The sequence below is a fragment of the Toxorhynchites rutilus genome, chromosome 2 (genome assembly GCF_029784135.1).
Source record: "Toxorhynchites rutilus septentrionalis strain SRP chromosome 2, ASM2978413v1, whole genome shotgun sequence".
Classification (NCBI taxonomy): Eukaryota; Metazoa; Arthropoda; class Insecta; order Diptera; family Culicidae; genus Toxorhynchites; species Toxorhynchites rutilus.
The window spans coordinates 205201685-205221751 of record NC_073745.1 but is presented as its reverse complement, the minus strand read 5'-3'; the positions used below and the strand labels follow the sequence as shown (position 1 = coordinate 205221751).

At 41.0% G+C, this 20067-nt stretch overlaps 1 protein-coding gene and 1 long non-coding RNA gene across 5 annotated transcripts in view; one reads left to right on the top strand and one right to left on the bottom strand.

Annotated features, from left to right (window-relative positions):
* LOC129764411 (protein grainyhead) overlaps positions 1-20067 on the bottom strand; it is a 566241-nt gene that overhangs the window by 7573 nt on the left and 538601 nt on the right. For 3 of the 4 annotated variants that reach the window (XM_055763466.1, XM_055763465.1, XM_055763464.1), the window contains 3 exons: positions 3620-3799; positions 3405-3556; positions 3095-3290 (listed from right to left, as the gene is read on the bottom strand). In XM_055763466.1, the coding sequence (XP_055619441.1) occupies positions 3095-3290; positions 3405-3556; positions 3620-3799 (528 nt within the window). Of the gene's footprint in view, positions 1-3094; positions 3291-3404; positions 3800-20067 lie in introns of all 4 variants that reach the window. The other variant, XM_055763463.1, reaches the window with a different exon arrangement.
* LOC129764412 (uncharacterized) lies at positions 17757-18966 on the top strand. The gene is made up of 3 exons (XR_008741131.1): positions 17757-18646; positions 18737-18765; positions 18827-18966. It is a non-coding gene; the product is annotated as an uncharacterized LOC129764412 (long non-coding RNA).

Genomic DNA, 20067 nt, shown 5'->3' with positions numbered 1-20067 from the left:
ATCCAATCCGAACTGACATCGCGTGTGGAACATTGTCGAAGGTTTGGGAGATCTCTATACAGACCATGACCTTTCCAAGCAGTCCATACATAAACGTCATCAGGTTCGTAGTAGTTGGGAAACTTTTCATGAATTCATACTGTCCAATCGATATAACGTGACGAACAGAGCGGTAAATAATAGTAACAATTTTGGCCACTTATTTTCTTGTTTGTTTTCTTATTTCCTATGTGATACAAAAAAATTAGGACAACTTTAGTAAATATCAAACAACTTTGATCACAATAGGATGTCAACCAAAGACAGTAATTTACTGGCCTTTTTCCGGTTTCACAGTTCTCACAGTTTATTTACAGTTTTGAACAACATCACGCGGTAATAAAGACTGTCCCAAAAAGTATGGATGCTTCATTTCACAACAAACCGCTGTCAATTCGCACTCCCATATATTTAGTTCATTTTTGTGGCTGCGTTCTGTGGTTTGTTTTTATCTCTGATCGCCTGTGTAGTGGCATTTTTTCAGAATTTTAAAAGTCCTCGCTTAGATAATCGTATAAAAAGTTCGTTAAAGTTCAGTAAGGGATGTGACTAATAGGATTGAAACATGTCTCTCCAACAGCAACCATTCATTAAATTGAAAAGGACTGGCAAAGAGTGTCAAAAAAGTCATTTGACTCTAATTAGATATACCGAGGCATCACTCAGTGTCGTATTAAAGGCGATTGTGACCTATAATTGAACATATCAACAAACACAACACAATGTGAAAAAACAAATTAAAACAGGAAAATCATGAAAAATCTAACAAATAACCATTAGAAAAGTGTGCGTAATACATAATCTGGATTGAAAAGACTCCCACAAATTTATTGTGTTGTAGAAACTTGCACATAGCATGTTTACAAAAATGTCCAATTATTCGTGTTGCATTACGGGTCTGTCCAATTAGTTAGATGGCCAATTAGAGGCAAAACACTGTACATGTTTATTTTGTATATTTTGTAGCGGCACGCTCAAGAATTTTGTTGTCAGCGGTATGTTTTAGAATGATTATTTTTCGGTGATGAAAAATTCACCGCTTTTTGTACAGCGAATCAGAAGTTATTCCAGATGGAAGACGAGAGAAGAAAACTAATCTTCCAAAGTGGTCAACCTGGCAAAATCGCAAAAAAGTTAATTATCGCCAAAAGTACCGTAAATGGCGATAATTCCTTCCCACCGCCGAACCCGAACGGCTCTACCAAAGCGTCGTAATGGAACTCACGATCGTCAGCTGAATTGGAAAGTTTTGAGAAGCATCAAACCGTTCCTTGGACTGCTAGATAACGAAGTCGCAATGACAAACGGTGCCGATCGCAGCATCGTTTGATGAATCCGTCTGCGAGCAGGATTTCGTTTTTAACCCGTTGAGCCCCGCGTCGGTCTCTAGAGGCCGACGTTGAGATTTTTTATAGGATTGGGACTAACAGTTACAAAATAAGAAAATAAAAATATATACGGTTTCGGATGTTTTCGGATGTTTTACAAGAGTGCCTACTTTCTAGTCCTATTTCTGACTATTTTCAATTCATACAATAAGTATCTTTGGGAGCTGGGACCGACCCTGATATTGTGTAAACGCTCTTTATGCAGGCTGAATGCGAAGCACAGCAAGAAAAATCGGGGCTCAACATGTTAATGAGCAAGCAAGCAACCAAACAGAACATTCAAGCTGATTCTAGTGACAAAAACTCGCACTCGAAGCTTGTATGAACAGGTTTTGATTAGTTACCAAGGAAGTCTGCTCATTGATGGTTTAACTTCCGTTAGAATAAATATCGGACAGTTTCCTGGTCTAATATTTTACCCATCCACGGCAGAAGATGTTTCTGGCAGATTCACGTTCGCATTAATGAGTTTGAACAAATTTGCTCAGAAGATCATGATTTGACAAGGTATTTGTACCTGTGTCACAAACAAGACGATGAATTCGAAATTGTACAAAAAAACAATGCCTCAGGGAACGCAGGTCTGATTTGGAGAGTTTCCATTACAGCCGAGGGCTTGTTCATGGCTCGGGACACTGTGCATATGATATGTGGTTTGTTCAGTATCGCAACTTCTGAATGTCCGCAGGTTACGTATATTCCATTTTAGATTGTTTTTGTGGTGTTATGATGGCACTCATGTGCCTTCACTTATGCTGACAAGTTCGGCCATAAATTTTAAAGATATGAATTTTTTTGTATATAATTTGTTATATCTAGAGAACGGTAAGTACAATTGACTATTGTAGTATAATAATCGTTTTACAGCTATAAGCCGTGAAACTTTGGAGAACCAAGTGAGTATTCTGAGCCAAAAGTATAAAAAAGGCGAGTGTGCTGCCTTGAGATATTTTTTTCTCAATATTTAATTATGTTTTTGAGTATGTTTTTTCATCAGTGTATTTAATATACCTCGATTTTGTAGACAAAAAACAGTATTTGGGACAAAATAGTCGCTATTAAAAATGGTCATATGATAATGAAAATATGAATTTTGGGTAGTCGCCACAAAGCTATAACAAAAATCGAGCAGGTTCGCGACCTCTTATTTTGACGTGGAATTGCTCCTTCACTATTGGATGGGGGTGGGGTGGGGTTTTGTGCGTGGGAATTAGTGTCAAAGTGGGGGTGGGTGGGAACAGTGTGGACTGCTATAAGGGGGAGGTGGATGTGTCTGCTTCCGAGACCGCTGGCGGTAATTTGGCTAGTGTTGCAATATTAAACGAAAACATAAAGCGGATTAATTAAAAATTGGTTATTGGCGCAAAATTTCCGATTGTTTTGTTTTAATGTCAGTTTCACATTGCCTGGAGAGCAGATTGTGGCAGTAGCAAAGAAGCCGCGCGAGAATGTCAATCTTTCTGTGTGCCTTTAGCAAACTGTGCAATCGCTTTCCAGACACCTGTTTCCGAATGCCGGCTATGTTCAATACCAAGGTGTATCAACCGTATGCATTTTTTTCCAGTGCAAATCCAGTGTAAATTGAATTATCATAGAAATCCGGAAAAGTATTTTGAGTTTCCAGGGCGTTATGTCTTGTGAGGGTTGTTGGGTCGGTGTAAACTTACAGCGTTCAAAAGTCCGACCGTTGACGGGGGGACCACGTGCAGAGGCGTGTACACATCTTCGTTATCCTGGCGAACGTATAGCATCACTCGTTCGTTCAGTGGTGGGGTCATCCGCTGTCGCTTGATCTGTGGTGCGAACTCGGACATGCTACCGACCAGCGAGCCGTCCATGATTATGCTGGGGTCTTTCTTATCCCTGTTCGGCGGAAATACACAAAAAAAGAAAATTATATTAACATCAACGTTCGCGCAAACCATCAAGGGTCCAGGTGGTTATAAACTGGAATTGTATATCCGACATTTTACTCACGTGTTAACGTCTGGCGGGAAGTGATTGTGAAACTTGAGGGTAGGCGTTGAAGGTTTGTTTGCGTGCAGCAAAAATGGCGACTTCACGTTATCCGAAGCTCCGGACAGGGAGTCTCCGTCGTGTCCGTAGAATGGCAGATCCATCGAGGTAAGCTGTTGGGATACGAAAGAACCTTGCAACACTGAGCCGGGGCTGCAAATAAATGATCGCGTTACCTTATCGATGTCCTCCGAGGGAGAGAACAACACCGGAGGTTTCATCAGATCACTCATCGCGTAAAACTCCGATCGATCCACAACGGGATGGTAAAGTTCGTCCAACTTTTTCCGACCTGTTGCAGTCATCTTGCGCTTTGCCGCCCGCCGCTCCTCATCTCGTGTTTTACGTTCAGCACCCTGGAAAGATGAAAAAACAGAAAGGAAATAATGAATAAATGAGTAAATGTATGGGACTTTTCAAATGTCTCTGTCCATTGCTGCGACCGACTTTTGCATCAATAAATTGTGTATGAAATGTAGCATCTGTGTGTACAGTTAAACGGAAAAGGGTACTTCTTCCCACTGGCCGCCGCCGACTCGCTTGGAATTCGCGGCGAACCGGTAAATGAACACATGCCTTCTTAACAGATATAGATATTTTTCATTTTTATATACGCTCGCGTGAGATTACGGAAAGGCTTATCTTCATTAAAAATGTGTAAAATATTGTTGCATCCCCTGGCCCGCATAGCTGCGCAGTGTTGGGGACGATGGCGTAGTGCATTTGCATTTTAGCTTCTTTAGATTGTGGCCAAAGCGTACAAAGTGGAAACTTTACACCGCTGTCAGTTTGCAGTAAATGGCCTTTCAAACGATTTTATTAACGCTTTTTTCTCCCCGCAATTTCTGCAAGATTGTTTTTCGATTGCCAGCGGACAAGCGTTACATACATACATTGCTTGTCTCTCGTGACGCCCCAACTCGCACCTGTGACATCAAACAGAAACAGAAACAACACGAGCAATAATCGGGTTGACAGATGTGGACATTCGGCAGGAATTGTCGGATTCCGGGAAAGCCCGGAATTCGGGTGTGCTGAAATCGAATCTCCGCCATTGGGCTACCCAAATTACGGTACATTTCCTTTTGGCTGGTTTCATTTATCACCTGCCTGTTAGTCGATACAAAACGGCGGACTTGAGGTGTGCATGATTTATGATTATATTTATTACCTCCCAGCAATGAACAGTGCCATTCATCTGGGCTGAGCGGAGCCAGCAGTTTTCTAGGATCGATTGCACACCTTCCCGTTTTCATTCATGTGCACACCGTTTTCTGCAATTGTATCTTATCCATGCGGCATTGAGAGTGAGACCCTGATTCCTTGCCTTCCGGGCAATTTGTACCCACTATGTGGTCACCATGTACCAAGATCTTCAGGGGGGAAGTGTGTCTCGGATTCTCGACGAATCTAAACATTTTTATTGCAAAGTAAACGCGCGTGACATGGTATCGTTATCATGGCGCATGTAGGCATGGTCTCGCTGGAAACGGACCCTTGTCGGTTGTTTCCGTTAGAGCAGACGTTTTACAACCAGCCGGACAAATTTTGACATCATTTTACACTGCTTGAGGGGGATGAAATTAACGGTGATTGATGTGGTATTAAGCGATTGGCACAATAAACCTTGATTCCGAAAGACAGTCAGTCAGATCGGTGGTGGCCGCAAACTTTGTAGCGTTTATACCTTTCAGCGATGGAACGATTGGTATCAGATGCAGATCTTCCGCTGTAAAGCCAGCAATTGTCGGACTCAGCTGTCATTTTCGCGGGTGATTCGTTCTGTTTTACCCCCGGGAGGATGCCAACGTGATGATGCTCAACGCCACGTTTATGATTGCGAGATTTTATCACCGGTGAGCGCCTTTGGCGGGCGTTCTCTTCGGCTCGGTGCTCGGTGACCATAGTGGTAAGCGGCATATGGATCTACTATGAGGAACTTATGAAAAGGAGGTTACGAACGGGACTATGTAGGATTTAATTTCTCGTTAGAAATGACCGACCAACGCTTCTCTATGAAACAGTAGTTAATATGCATATTCTGTGTAATGTTGGTTAGAGAGAAGAGATTCACGAACTTGAACAAAATCATTTACATTTTTGTTTCATAACAAGTGATGGCGAATGTTATGAAAACACACTTTTGTGCACCCTTCTTAACTTTCCCCCGCAAATGAGTTTCCGCGGCTCCAGCAGTAAATGCTGATCGATATCGACATGTTTGATGTGTTCCAAAGAATCGACATTTGCGGACAGTGGAGTCTATTCCGAGAGTCGCTTCACGACGTGACAGTCAATTTGCGCACGTGTTTGTATTCTGAGAATCGGCGTAATTAAAAGAATGCCAGGTGCAATGAACTGTTTTCATTTCTCATTGTACTTCAGTGTCACTCGGCTCTTAGAATTGGGTGAGAATTGTCATATAACTCCGAAGGGAAAAATGTCACTTATACCGATATTGACTCTCATAATAACCCCCAGTGTCGGCTGAATTGAAGGTATTGTCCGATGAGGATACGTGCCAAATGCAACAAGAGCATTGAGAGTTACACGCTAAGTCGTTTCCAAGCGTTGGAAATGATTCAAATGCAACGATCTTGGGTTCTATATGATTTGCAGGCAGTATAACCGTGGCTTAAGGCGGCGGTGACACTGGATGCAGAAAAGTGGTCGTACGAATTGTATGCAATAGTGAAAGTAAACAACCACATTGAGTTGTATTTATTATATTTATTCATTTACAACAATCAACAGGTTGAAAAAACCCTAATGATCCTCTAACAACTATCTTATTCTAACTTGCTGGAGCTTACGGAGAAGGTGCCTTCTTACTACATCCCTCGTAACATTAAAGTCGATAAGTTCGATATGTTGATTGAATACACGAGCCATGCTTGCAACAGGCTCATGGTAAGTATAGTTAGTACGCGCTGCAGGAAGGCGAAGAAAATCGTAATTTCGTAAATTTATTGGTGTGGTTACATTGTTTCCCCCTTGCTTCGTTCGAATTCGTTAGCTTCTATCGAACAAAATTGTTGGTTTCTATTTGAACATTCAAATTTTCGTGCGTACTCCGTGCCAATGTCACCTTACCCTAAGTCACCTTGAAAATACTTGTACCCAGGGATACATGACGAAACATTTCAATTGTGCTCATCTCTAATCACAATAAACAATGTGTGTATCTAAAATAACATGTTGAAAAGTCATTGCTTTAATATAAATGCACACAATGATGAGTATGCTGTAATAGCTGAGGCGCACGACAAGAATAGTCGAAATTTGTTATTATGTAACAAAGAACAGATATTGGATACGGAATTGAGTGATTTGACACGGAATTCAATAAGTTTCTATTATAATTTTCATGTTTATTCCACCCATTCAATATCACTTCACAGGAATGCAACACACAGCTCAATGTCCTCAATGTCGATTTGCGTGGCAAGGTTGTCACATTTGCACAACTTGATTGGGTTTGACTCGATTGGATTTCTGAAAACGGGTGATTAATTAACGATGCTGGAAAACATTGCAATATATTTCCAAAGTAGATTATCTGCTGGTTTCATTTTGAAAGAACTAAGTCGCTTCACCGAGAAGATTAAATCTTCTGAGTTATTTTCAATTATTTTTTTATTCAAAAATATTCAGTGATCCGATAAAATACAAATTCAAAGTAACATGCATCTGATCTGACTACATTCGGGTATGTTTGCCCAATTCTTTGAGAACCGTTAATCACTTTTACATCGAAGTGGATTCAGTTCAACGAAATTAATCTAAGTGGATAAAATCTGAATCTCATACGAAGTCCAGTGGTTGGTAGCCGAATATTTGATGAACGCATAGATAAAATTCCTACCCCAGACGTCATAAAACTATTCGGGCGCGTCGATTTGTCTGTTCCATACGAAAAAAAACACATCCTTCTGAACCTAGCTCGTTATCGCCGTAAATCTCAGAAGTTTGCAATAATAAGATATAATGTCGTATAACGCGACAGGTCGCAGACACCCCGTATGTTGGCCACCGAAATAGCTCCAGGGTAATAAATGTCAATCCCACCGTTTTGAGTGCTTTCCTAGTGCGACCATGACAGGCCACTTGCTACGCTTATATAATGGTGCTTGGCCACTGATTGTGCTTAAGTTTATGATATCCAGTATCTATGGCGCGCAGTTTAATGTTTCGAGAAATAGGCTCACGTGCTCACGATTATCAGTGCGTTATCTAACGCGAACCATCGATCGATCGAATGCCGGAAAAATGTACGGCAATTAATCATACTGATATTGGTTTATGATTTTTTTCCCGATGAACAGTGTATTTCATGCAAAAGGTGTCTGATGCGGAATTAGATGCAGAACCCTATTGCCCTTAAGTATGGACATAGTTTAAGTCAAAATAGACTTTTTGTGAGTCAACACAATCCTGGAATCTACGATTAAATGTTCTGAAACACTTCAAATGTTCATTCTCGCAAATGCCTTCCGAAATGGTGGTCGAAGTACATTCAGAAAAAATGTTATTGATTTGTGAAAGGCTGTTTTTTTATGAGTGTATTGTCAAAAATCTTGTAGGGATACTTGATTTTCATTGTCTGTTCCAACTTTAGGAATAATCAGTAGTCTGGTAAGGTTTTTGATTTGTCTCTCTCCCTTGATCTTCGACTTCATCAACTTTTGTCCCATACAAGATGCTTAATCTTACGCTTCTGCATACTGTCACAAGTTTTTTCAATTAAAGTTGACAGATGAACTGTGGCACTTCATAGCTCTGACGTTAGTGGAATTCACTGGAGATATCGAAATACCTGCTTGCGTCGTCATCCATTGGTCAAGCCGAGCTCATCTTGCCAAAATCTGTCAACAGAGATACGTGACAACACCGATTCACGAACGAATTTAGAGGAACGCTTGTAATCGCTGAACTTTTATTAATTTATGTTGGCGGCCTTTGCTCTCTGCAGGCAGTGCTCAGCAGAGTATCGCCTACCGTCATTTGTAGGGCGCGCGCATAATTCGCATCCGTAAGTATTTGAGCTGCAGCCAATTTTCTCTCCACGCTCCCCGTTATATGAATAATGGGATTTTAATAAACATTTACGGTACATTTTCCGCCGCCAAAGACCTCCAAAAGCCTGCATCCTCGGAGGAAACCGGTGCCATAAACATTAAGATCTTGCAGCCTCTTTCTCTCGCTCTCGCTGGGCTGAGAATTTTCGTTTTTACGCACGTTGCATGCGCGCATTCATGTTCCTCTTGGTGTACATTTTTTCGCTTAATGCGAGACATGTAACATGCATACATATGCATGCACGCAATTATTGGCAAACATGAGAATTATGTTGTCTTACATTCATCATAATCATCCTCCTTTATTCCGGCTGATGGGACATACACGGATGGTGCACTGACGGGGAGTTTCCGTCCCAGCAAGCCGCATGGATACACTCCTTCTCGCTGGGCTCAAGATTAAAAAAAAACATAAAACGGATCCACAGATCGTTCGTTTCTTCCCGAGCATGCAAGCAGCGGTAGGTGGTTTTGTTTCATAATCATGTTTCCGAGTAGGGAGCGCGAGAAGCTTTTTCGATTGTTTTCGTGAGAGTGGAATTAGCCCGGTAAAAAGCACTACACGTTTTGCGGGAAGGTTACAGTTATTAGGGTTCAACTATCGGTTCACACCGATCCTCTGATTACTGTTATGCTCGAATTTCACGAGAAGCTGCGGTTACTTTTGACGCAGTTCGGATTGTAAACGCACTTAGTCTTTGTTCCATCAGATGGCACTGATAGCCTGACACATGAGCAACAATCGCATTTGTCGGAGAAATTCACATGATATTCTGATAGTGTTACGAACAATCCTGTGATTGAGTCATTAATTTATTATTCATTTATTTGTGTCCTGCGCTGCGATTAGCTGTTATCTGCTGTCCATCGTTCAACAATATCTTCCCTCCCGCCGTCGCGTTTCTGTTGGTTGTATCAAATTGCATAAAATTCATATCAAATGTGGAAACATTTGTGCGTATCATGCTGAACTGGAGCAGTCGCCACTAATGACAAGGATCTGGCGGTGGGTGCGGTGCGGTGCGGACTGGGACTGGGACTGGAACCAGCGCGGGCAGCAAAACATGACTCGACGATATATCCTTGTCTGTTTAGCCCCGTGGATGGCGCGTAGCAATTTTTCAATAAATTTTATTGAAGAGATAATGACTGCAAGTCATGTGGCGGGGTCTCGTTGAAAAGGAAGCAGACTACACGGTAACACGCCTGTAGTAGTTGATAGATGAGGAACGCCTAACGAGGTCGGCGACAGTCACTTATTTCTGTGTTTTTATTTTCGCTAATTAACTCTTGAATTGACTTCCGTTCTGGGGTTTGTTTATGTGGCGTTCATTTTTTTTGCGTTGTAATCAGTTCGGTGAAAAGTTGTCCATAGTCGAGGTTGGAGAAGAAGAAGAGGCGCCGACACTTATCACATTAGGCTGCGACATTTACGAAGTGGAACGGAAAGTTTGTGTAGCGTCCCGAGAGACGGTGAAAACTTGAACGGCTGTGGGCTGTGGGCGAGTGATATTTTCATCCGTTAGGCTTGCTAATATCGTGTATAAATATATGCGGGCAATGTGAAAAGTTCTTGGTGTGATAAGAAAGAAATAATTTTTTTGTTTTTGAATTGCGTTTTTTTAAATAAGTGTTCCTTCCAAATTAAGGCATTTCATTCAACATTTGTCCAATCACCGGATTTCGTTCCTGAAGTGCGATTTGTGCGTCTTTTATTTATATCTTTTACCAAATCACGATACGAAACATATCAAAATGACAAATATCGTGAGATTTGCGCATGGAAATCATCCAATTATCCCATAACCCTAGACGTATGCATGGGCCCGATTGAAAAGGTTGTTCTTCCATTTTTTTGTTATCAAAATCAGGTTTTTTTTTCTTTCCGATGTCCTAAAGGATGTGTTCGGTATCTCATATCACCGATAACACCTTCGGTGTTTTACAAGCATACTTTCTTGAAAACCGAGAAAAATAGAATTCCGATTGATTTATTAGTTTTCGCTCAAAGACCGCTGCAATAATTTGTTGACAGCGGTTTGTTTATAAAGCTTTTAGTGTAGCGAGTCAGGAGCTATTCCAGATGGAAGACGAGAGAAAAAAAATAATCATGCACACTCACGCTAAAATTCAACCTGATCAGGTGCGACAACCGTAAGACGGTTGAATATCGTCGAAAGTACCGTGTGTGATGTACTTGAACTTTTCCGCAAGGCGGACATCGTAGCCCAAGCGGCTTAAACGAAGCGTCGTAGTGGAATTTACAATCATCTGCTGAATTGGAAAGAGTGAAGAAGCGTCACAGCAAACTCTGAGCTCTCAGATAATGAAGTCCCAATGAAATACGGTACCGCTCTTAGTTCCATTCGAAGAATCCGTCTGTGAGCAGCATTTTGTTCTTCCTTAGCAAACAAGCAACCAAAAAAGACGTTGAAGCGTCGTCTAGTGACCTGAACTCGCACTCCAAGGTTGTACGATCAGGTTCTGATAAGGTATCAAAGATACCGGCTCATTGACGATGAAACTTGGCACGGATTAAGGCTAGTCAAAAATTTGACCAAGACCAAGCACGCGTACTTTCGTTTATAAAAGCACATAAAGAACCCTTGAAGTTTAGGCCTGATTTGGCGAGTTATCACTGTATCTGAAAGGTTGTACATTGGTATAGTAACAATGGAGTTCCGATTCCGCCCAATTATCAAATAATTATAATTACAATTATGAAACGGAGGCTTAACAAGACTGGAAAACGTCTCGGAATACTGCACAAACAAACATTCCGAAGAGGTAGATATCTCCGAATTATAAGCGAATTCTTCCGTACGGAGTCTTATCGCGTTGGAAACTGGAAAAAGTCGCAGGTTAATTTTGATTTTCATCCAGCGGCAGATTCCTCAAAAGTGCCTCAAGTATCAAGTTTTTACGCACCACACCTTCGTCGGGAGAAGTTGAACCCAACAGAATTTCTTTCGGTGGTAACGGTGTAATCGAAGGCGATGAGCTCGTGGCAGTAGATGAGTTTGTCTATCTTTTTTTTTTTTTTAATTCGTTTATTTTTACAGGCTCAGTTACTTAAGTTTAAAGGAGCCGAATTCTTAAATATATTTTTAAAACTATATATATATATATATATAGAAACAATTTTCTTACATCTTTGGTTAGTAAGGTGGAAAACCGATTACTCGCGGTGTACTCGAGTTTAGAAGGGTGACATATTTTTAGGAAAAGGATGGGATATAAGGAAATTGTAACAATGTTGATGAGCACTCAATTCTTAAATCTATTCGTATATCTATAGTTTATTTACATTTCAACTTATTCTACTATTTATAGCAAGGGGACGAATTACCCGCAAAGGAAGGAAAGGAGGGTATAAGGATGTAGGGACAATCACACACGAAGATCTATAGCTTTAAGGAAAACATATATATGGGACATGTAATCAAGGTCTAACCGAGCCAACACATCTCTCACCGGCACATTGGGCTGTCTTCCTCGGGCCCGAAGGGAGTTTTCTAAATTCGATCTGGCGACCAGATACACCTCGCACGACCAAACAATGTGCTCGATGTCGTGATAACCTTGGCTACAAACGCAGAGATTGCTGCTGGCAAGATTGAAACGAAAGAGTAGTGCATCTAACGAACAGTGATTGGACATGAGTCGGGAGAAGGTGCGGATAAAGTCCCGACTCAAGTCTAGACTTTTGAACCACGGTTTGAGGCTAACCTTAGGGATAATCGAGTGAAACCACCGGCCCAATTCATCTTCATTCCACTTGCGTTGCCAGTTAGCGATGGTATTTTTGCGAACTAAAGAATAAAATTCATTGAAGGCGATTTGACGCTGAAAAATATCGCCTTCAATTGCACCTACCTTTGCCAATGAGTCAGCCCTCTCATTACCCGGAATTGAGCAATGTGAAGGGACCCAGACAAAGGTAATGACATAACAGCGTCTGGATAAAGCACTCAAAATTTCTCGTATTCTCTCAAGGAAGTACGGCGAGTGCTTTTCCGGCCTCACTTAACTGATAGCTTCGACGGAGCTAAGACTATCCGTTACAATGTAATAGTGTTCAACAGGTCGTGAGGTGACGCTGTCCAGCGCCCAGTGTATCGCTGCCAATTCAGCAATATACACTGAGCAAGGAAACTGAAGACTGTGTGAGGTGCTAAAAAATACGTTGAACACTCCAAATCCTGTGGACTCATTCATAGAGGACCCATCAGTAAAGTATATATTATCACAATTGATACGCCCATACTTTGCATTGAAGATTGTAGGAACGAACCCCAATCTAAGATAATCTGGATTTTCATGGATTTTCTCCTTCATGAACAGATCGAAATGTACAGAGGAATTGATGTAGTCAGGAAAACAAACACGGTTGGGAATATACGAAGAATGAACAACCTGCATAGAGGTGAATTCATGATATGAATTCATGAATCCAGAATGAAAATTTAGCTCGATCAATTGCTCAAAATTTCCGATCACCAATGGATTCATAATCTTACACCGGATGAGGAACCGAAGAGATAATAAATTGAAGCGATCTTTTAGTGGGAGTACGCCTGCCAAAACCTCGAGACTCATGGTATGCGTTGAGGGCATACATACCAACGCGATACGGAGACAAAGATACTGAATTCGCTCGAGTTTAATGAGGTGTGTTTTGGCAGCTGATTGAAAACAGAAACTGCCATACTCCATTACTGAGAGAATAGTTGTTCGATACAACATAATAAGATCTTCGGGATGGGCTCCCCACCAGGTGCCGGTAATTGTACGGAGAAAGTTTATTCTTTGTTGACATTTTTTACTCAGATACCTAATATGGGCCCCCCAAGTACATTTGGAGTCGAACCAGACCCCAAGATACTTGAATGACATAGCATGAGTGATCGGTTTACCCAAAAGTTGAAGCTTTGGTTTTGCTGGTCTATGCTTCCTACAAAAAACCACCATCTCTGTTTTCTCCGTGGAGAATTCGATCCCTAGCCCAATGGCCCAGGTTGAAAAATTGTTCAAAGTATCTTGTAAGGGTCCTTGCAGGTCGGATTCGTTTGATCCTACGACAGACACCACTCCATCATCAGCAAGTTGGCTTAGGCTGCAATTTTGTGTAAGGCAATTGTCGATGTCGCTTACATAGAAGTTGTACAAAAGGGGGCTTAAACATGAGCCCTGGGGGAGTCCCATGTAAGAGACCCGACTTACTGCCGAATCTCCGTGAGAAAAGTTCAAATGTTTCTCACAAAGCAAGTTATATAACATATTATTCAATAGAGGCGGCAGACCCCGAGAGTGTAATTTGTCTGACAAAACCTCTATTGAAACAGAATCAAAGGCCCCCTTTATGTCCAAGAATACTGAAGCCATTTGTTTTTTTTCGGCGTAAGCCATTTGAATTTCTGAAGAAAGCAACGCAAGACAATCATTCGTCCCCTTGCCCCTGCGGAACCCATATTGTGTATCTGAGAGTAGGCCATTCGTTTCAACCCATCGATCAAGGCGAAACAAGATCATTTTCTCCAACAATTTCCGTATACAAGACAGCATTGCTATTGGGCGGTACGAATTGAAGTCGGACGCGGGTTTTCCGGGTTTTTGAATAGCTATAACTCGTACTTGTCTCCAATCATCTGGAACAATATTATGCTCCAGAAACCGATTGAATAAGTTCAACAAGCGATGTTTCGCCACATCAGGGAGATTTTTCAGCAAGTTGAACTTAATTCTATCCGATCCCGGAGCAGAATTGTTACATGAAAGGAGAGCAAGAGAGAATTCTACCATCGAAAACTCGGAATCAAGATCGCACCTATCTTGTGGTATATCTCGAACAATTTTTTGCACAGGAGCGGAATCAGGACAAACCTTCCGTGCAAAATTCAAAATCCATCGATGTGAATATTCTTCGCTTTCATTCGTTGAAGAGCGATTTCTCATGTTTCGAGCCACTTTCCATAATTTTTTCATTGACGTTTCTCGTGACAAACCTCCCACGAAATTTCGCCAATAAGCACGTTTTTTCCCTTTGATCAAGTTTTTAAATTAATTTTCAAGGTCCAAATACGTCTGAAAATTTTCAGGGGTTCCACGTTTCCGAAAAGCTTTAAATGCATTCGATTTTTCTACATAAAGCTTGGAACATATGCTATCCCACCATAGATTGGGAGGCCTTCGACGAATAGTGGAACCTGGGATGGGTTTCGTTTGAGCGCGAACCGCGCTGTCATAGATCAAACGAGAAAGGAAGTTATACTCCTCCAATGGAGGTAAACCATCTCTGGAATTGATGGCTAGAGCAATCGCGTCCGTATATTTTTTCCAGTCAATGTGTCTTGTGACGTCATATGCCATGTTTATAGATTCAGAAGAATTCGACCCAATGGTGATGGAAATTTTGATTGGCAAGTGATCACTACCGTTGGGGTCCTGGATTACATTCCACTTGCAATCTAACGATAGTGAATTCGAGCAAAGCGAGAGGTCAAGAGCACTTGGTTTAGCAGGAGGTTTAGGAACACGTGTTGTTTCCCCAGTATTCAAAACGGTCATATTGAAGCTGTTACAAAGGTCATATATCGACGATGAACGATTGTCGTCGTACTGTTCCCCCCAGGCAGTTCCGTGAGAGTTGAAGTCTCCCAAGATCAATCGTGGCTCAGGAAGAAGTGAGCACATGTCAACAAGTTGCTTGCGGCTAACCGCAGCTCTCGGAGGCCAATACAAGCTGACAATACAGAGGTCTTTTCCTCTGATGTTTGCATGACAAGCAACAGCTTCAATCGCTCCAATAGGTGGAAGGTCAATTCGAAAAAATGAGTGGCACTTATTGATCCCCAATAACACCCCTCCGTATCTGCCATCACGGCCCAAGCGTATAATATTGAAATCATGGAAAGAGAGATCATCTCGCGAAGAAAGCCAAGTTTCGGACAGAGCAAAAACATCACAATTGAAGTTATGAATTAAAAATTTGAATGTATCCAATTTAGGGATAAGACTACGACAATTCCACTGTAAAACAGTGATATCTCCGACCTCTCTATTTGAATTAGACATCAAGAGAGATAATCATTGCAAGGAGGGGCCATGTTTGCATCAATTGTTGCAAAATTGTCTTTAATACTGGAAGCATTGAGATGACAATGGTTCTGATGGAGTCGGAAACATTAAAACACTTGAAGATTTGATCCAAAAGGTCAGACAACTTTATAAATCCCGATTGGGAAGTTGAGCTGGACGGAAAAACAGGGACAGTTGGGGTTTTTGATGTCCCCTCGAGTGCTGGGTCGTTCGAAGGTGAACTATTCCCACGGAAGCCAGGAGGAACCTGATTTTGCTTGTCCGCTGCACTCGATTTTTTAGGCAAGCTAACTGGGGGTATCACGGGCATATCACTCGAAACGAGTCTGACGGCATAAATTTAGTTTGGTCCCCATCATGGGAGAGTTTCCCGAGTTGGCGACAGTCCAAGATCTTTACTTCCATTGAGGGAAGCTTCTTGAACTTGCCTTTTCCTTCTTTTTTTATTTGTTCGCTCGTCAGACCCGTTTCAGTTATCACCCCCTCAATTTCTACGTTATGGGAGGGTATAAATGTTCTATATTCGAGAGTGAAGTGTTGGTCAGCAACAATCTCGTTTGCGTGTTTCCGTTCATTCACGACAACCCGCAATTTGTTCGGTCTAACCCTGCGAATTTCAGATACAGAAGTGTATCTGGCCAGATCTTTCATGATCTGAATCACGTTAAGGCTTTTTCCTTTTGGTTTTGGCCGGAGGAAAACAACCCACGGGCCAGTTCCAGGTGCATCTTCTGGATAAACTCTGACACGTGGAGCGGAGACAACAGAGGGGGAAGACGAGGACGAGGACGAGGACGAGGATTGGGTTGGATCGGAAACATCAGAAGGGGGAAGCGAAATCGATTATGGGAGAGGGGGAGTGGAAGTAACAGCGGGTTCAGAAGGGAGGTTTGCTATTTTCTTAGAGGGGGGCTTGGAAGGATGAGCAGATTCGTCCCCAGAAGAATTATCTTCTTTTTGAGGGACTCGTTTATGTTTTTTCCCAGATCTTGAATGGGATTCATTATCGGAGATCTCCATCTCTGGAGATCCTCCACTATTCTCCATTTTACAAAAATTTTTGTCTTATTTCTAATCTATTATTGATTTTAACAATAATCTCAAAAAAAAATAACAAAACAAACAAACAAAAAATTATGATGATAATATTAAGCAATGAACATATGAGTTGAACAATAAAATTAATATTAAATATGTGTACCTTAATATAAAAGTTGTTCCGATACTGCGCTCTACTGCCCTAACCAGGGAGAGACAGAGGCTACGCGCTATGGATCAACACAATAGCGCAAGAATAGCTCACACGGTCACGTGATGATAATTCCCGTTAACGACAGCCACACGATGGCGATCCCGTTATGCCAATGTTCAACAGCCGCCAAGGGCTGCAAGCTGCAAGAGCGCTGCTTCCTTTGTTCCACTTCACAAAAGGTCAATTCGAAAGCGGACAGCAATGACCTTCACTCGTACACTATACCAATCGCACAATAGTAAAAGTGGCAACGCACAATAACGACACTGAACTTTACTCGTCAAGAGTTGGATAGCGAATGAGTTTGTCTATCTTGATTCACTAGTAAAAAGAGAGAACAGCAACAGAGTTTTTGCGAGTTTTGTGTGTGTACAATCTTTCAACATCTTCTGTCAGGTGATGTAAGCAATGTACACTGGAGAGAAAGACTCGTGAATACAGCTACCAAATCGTTGGTAGTCGAAACGTTGGTAAAATGTACACTTTTGTTTGTACATATTACAAAATTCCTGTTAAAACTGATGACAGATGCAATGTACATCCCAACCAGAGATTCGTACATACAGTACTGACAATAATGAAGGATACATAGTTTAATTTTTTTTCCCTCTTTGCTCATGAATCGTTTGTTTTACATAAGTAAGATATCAGTTATCACCACAAATTGTTTTTGGATTGCAGTATAAGATTTGTACATTGATTGTGTCAGATTTGATCATATTTCTGAACAAATGAATAATGTTGTAGAAACGGTCAATTTGAATGTGGCAAAAAAAATACAGGTGAACAGTTTTCCTATTCAGCTGGAGATGGCGCGTCATTACTGATATCAATGACATTTATGTACGCTTTCGGTGTTTGGATTCTACATTCTCTATTGTCAGATTGAGTTTGTTGATTCTGAATACGGTTTCGCGAGTTTTTATAAGTTTATTTTTTCTCTTGCTGATCATGAAGATCGAAATTTCTGTGCGGAAACTAATAGTTAAGGACCACCAAGATGGCGTATGCTTTCGGAACGGCCAAGTATAACGCAAGCATTAGTGCGATTCAGAAGCTTTGGAGGAGGTACCAAGAGCTTGGTGCCGTTTGCGACCGGGAAGGACGTGGACGCAAACGCTTGACAACGGACCGGAATGATGCAAGAATCGTCAGAGAAGTGCGAAAAAAATCAAGAGCTACAAGCATAACTATAAAAGAAAGCCTATCAGAAAGCAACAGCAAGGATTAAGGAGCAAGTTTGCGTCTCAGTGACCGTTAATTCGAAAGATCAACAAGATCAATCGTTTGGAATTCGCCAATAAATACGTCCACAAGCCAAAAGGATGATGTGGTCAGATGGAAGCAAATACGATGGCGGCAACATCAAGGTTGCTTGGTCCGATGTTGGAAACCTGGTTCAGATTGATGAACATTCCCTACAAAACTTGGTTGAAAGCATGCCTCGACGTCTCTGCAAGTAGTTATCTGTGCAAAAGGAGGAAACCCGAAATACTAGTGACTGGGGTTTTTATGCTTTTGTTTCAAATACACGACATGTATTCTTTTTATTTGCCAGGCCAAAATGAGGAACTCACTTTGTAGGATGATATGCAATTATGATCCTGGAAAAATAAAATCTCGAAATTTGATTCGAATTCGTCTCCCTTTTGATTACATTTTTAGAACTAACAGAGTACATTCTTATTTATTGCCAGTACTGTATCACTTCATACCATAAGTAAGCTGAAATGTTGCCATACCTAGCAACCGTGTGGAAGCGAAGCGATTCAGGGGTAAGCATTTTGTTTTTGTTATGTTTCAGTTCTGTGTTAATATTTACTATATGTTATTTTGTTAAAATGTTCAATGCTAAAAAACGGAAGACCCGAAAACGGCTCAAGGACAACCGGAAGTGAAAAAGAACATTATTTTATTTGATGAATTTAATGCCGAATGCGTTTTCTCGATTTCAGGTGTTTCAAACACCGCAAACAACCGGAAAATTCATGTGTACTCAACTGGTTTCAACTAGAATCTTCCCACGGTCAATGACTGTATTATTAATTGCACTTGAATATAGAATTAATATGTTATTAGAAATGTATTATGTAGAATAACGTTATCAAACTAAGTTTTTTAAAACAAAAATTAATTAGTAAAAATAATTGTCTTAACCCTGATGAGTATCCCTTGAGAATGGAAAACAAAATTTAATATTGTATGTAGGATGTAGGATGGCCAACAAATCGACCACTATGAAACCGAACGAATCGCTTTTGTTGAGTCGATATTGACCCAACACTGGACTAACAAACCGTAGTTTTGATTGACATGTGCCCCTACCTTTTTTTCGAAGAATATACCAGTAATTAGTACGGTAGAAAATCACTTGTGAATTGGTAACATGAACCAAAAAGTTGGTCATATTTACTAATCATTTCTCTCAGTGTAGATATCGTGTGTAGGTACACGCTATATCGGTAAATGTGCGCACAGGAGAAAGTTTGTTTCTTGCTAAGATAAAATCTCCAAAGTAAAGTATAAAAAGTTCCCATCTAGTTGGACCATGTCTACTTAAACTGGGTAGTGAATGACCGAGTTTCGAACGCATTGTAAAAGTGATGAAATCGGCCAAGAAGAAAAAGTGAACCGAAATCTAGTAAGCTCAATCCGGGAGCTGGCTAAAGAAGCGAATATCTCGAAATGCATCAGTTGTTCAAATATGACTTAAAAGCATCGTCCAAGGATATTGTGAAGCATTATTTGATAACGGAATGCGTCCAGGCACTGCGGCACTTGAGCATCACCACCGCTTCAAACAAGTTGATGGACCTGGGCCTAGGGACACAGACGGGATCTTGACATAGGATTATGATTGTGCGTAGTAATTCCATTTGGATTGAGTTTTTTGATTGTTCAAAATCTGTAAGTTTTTCTCTTTTGATACAACAAATGGAAGCCCTGAAAAAAACTGTTTCCTGTATGAACTTGTATCCTTTAATGGGTTAGATGAGATAACGTGGTAAAATCCGGAAGCAAAACAAAAATACCATTAAAGCTATTACTACTTTCCTTGTTTATTCAATTATGTAGAAGAAGACAAGGAGTCATTTATCATTTTTGAACTCTTGAATGGCGCTTACGTTCCCTGTGGAACTTTTGCCATCTCAACGTATGCATTATTTAGCGTCTTTTATTAATACTTAGTTGAGAT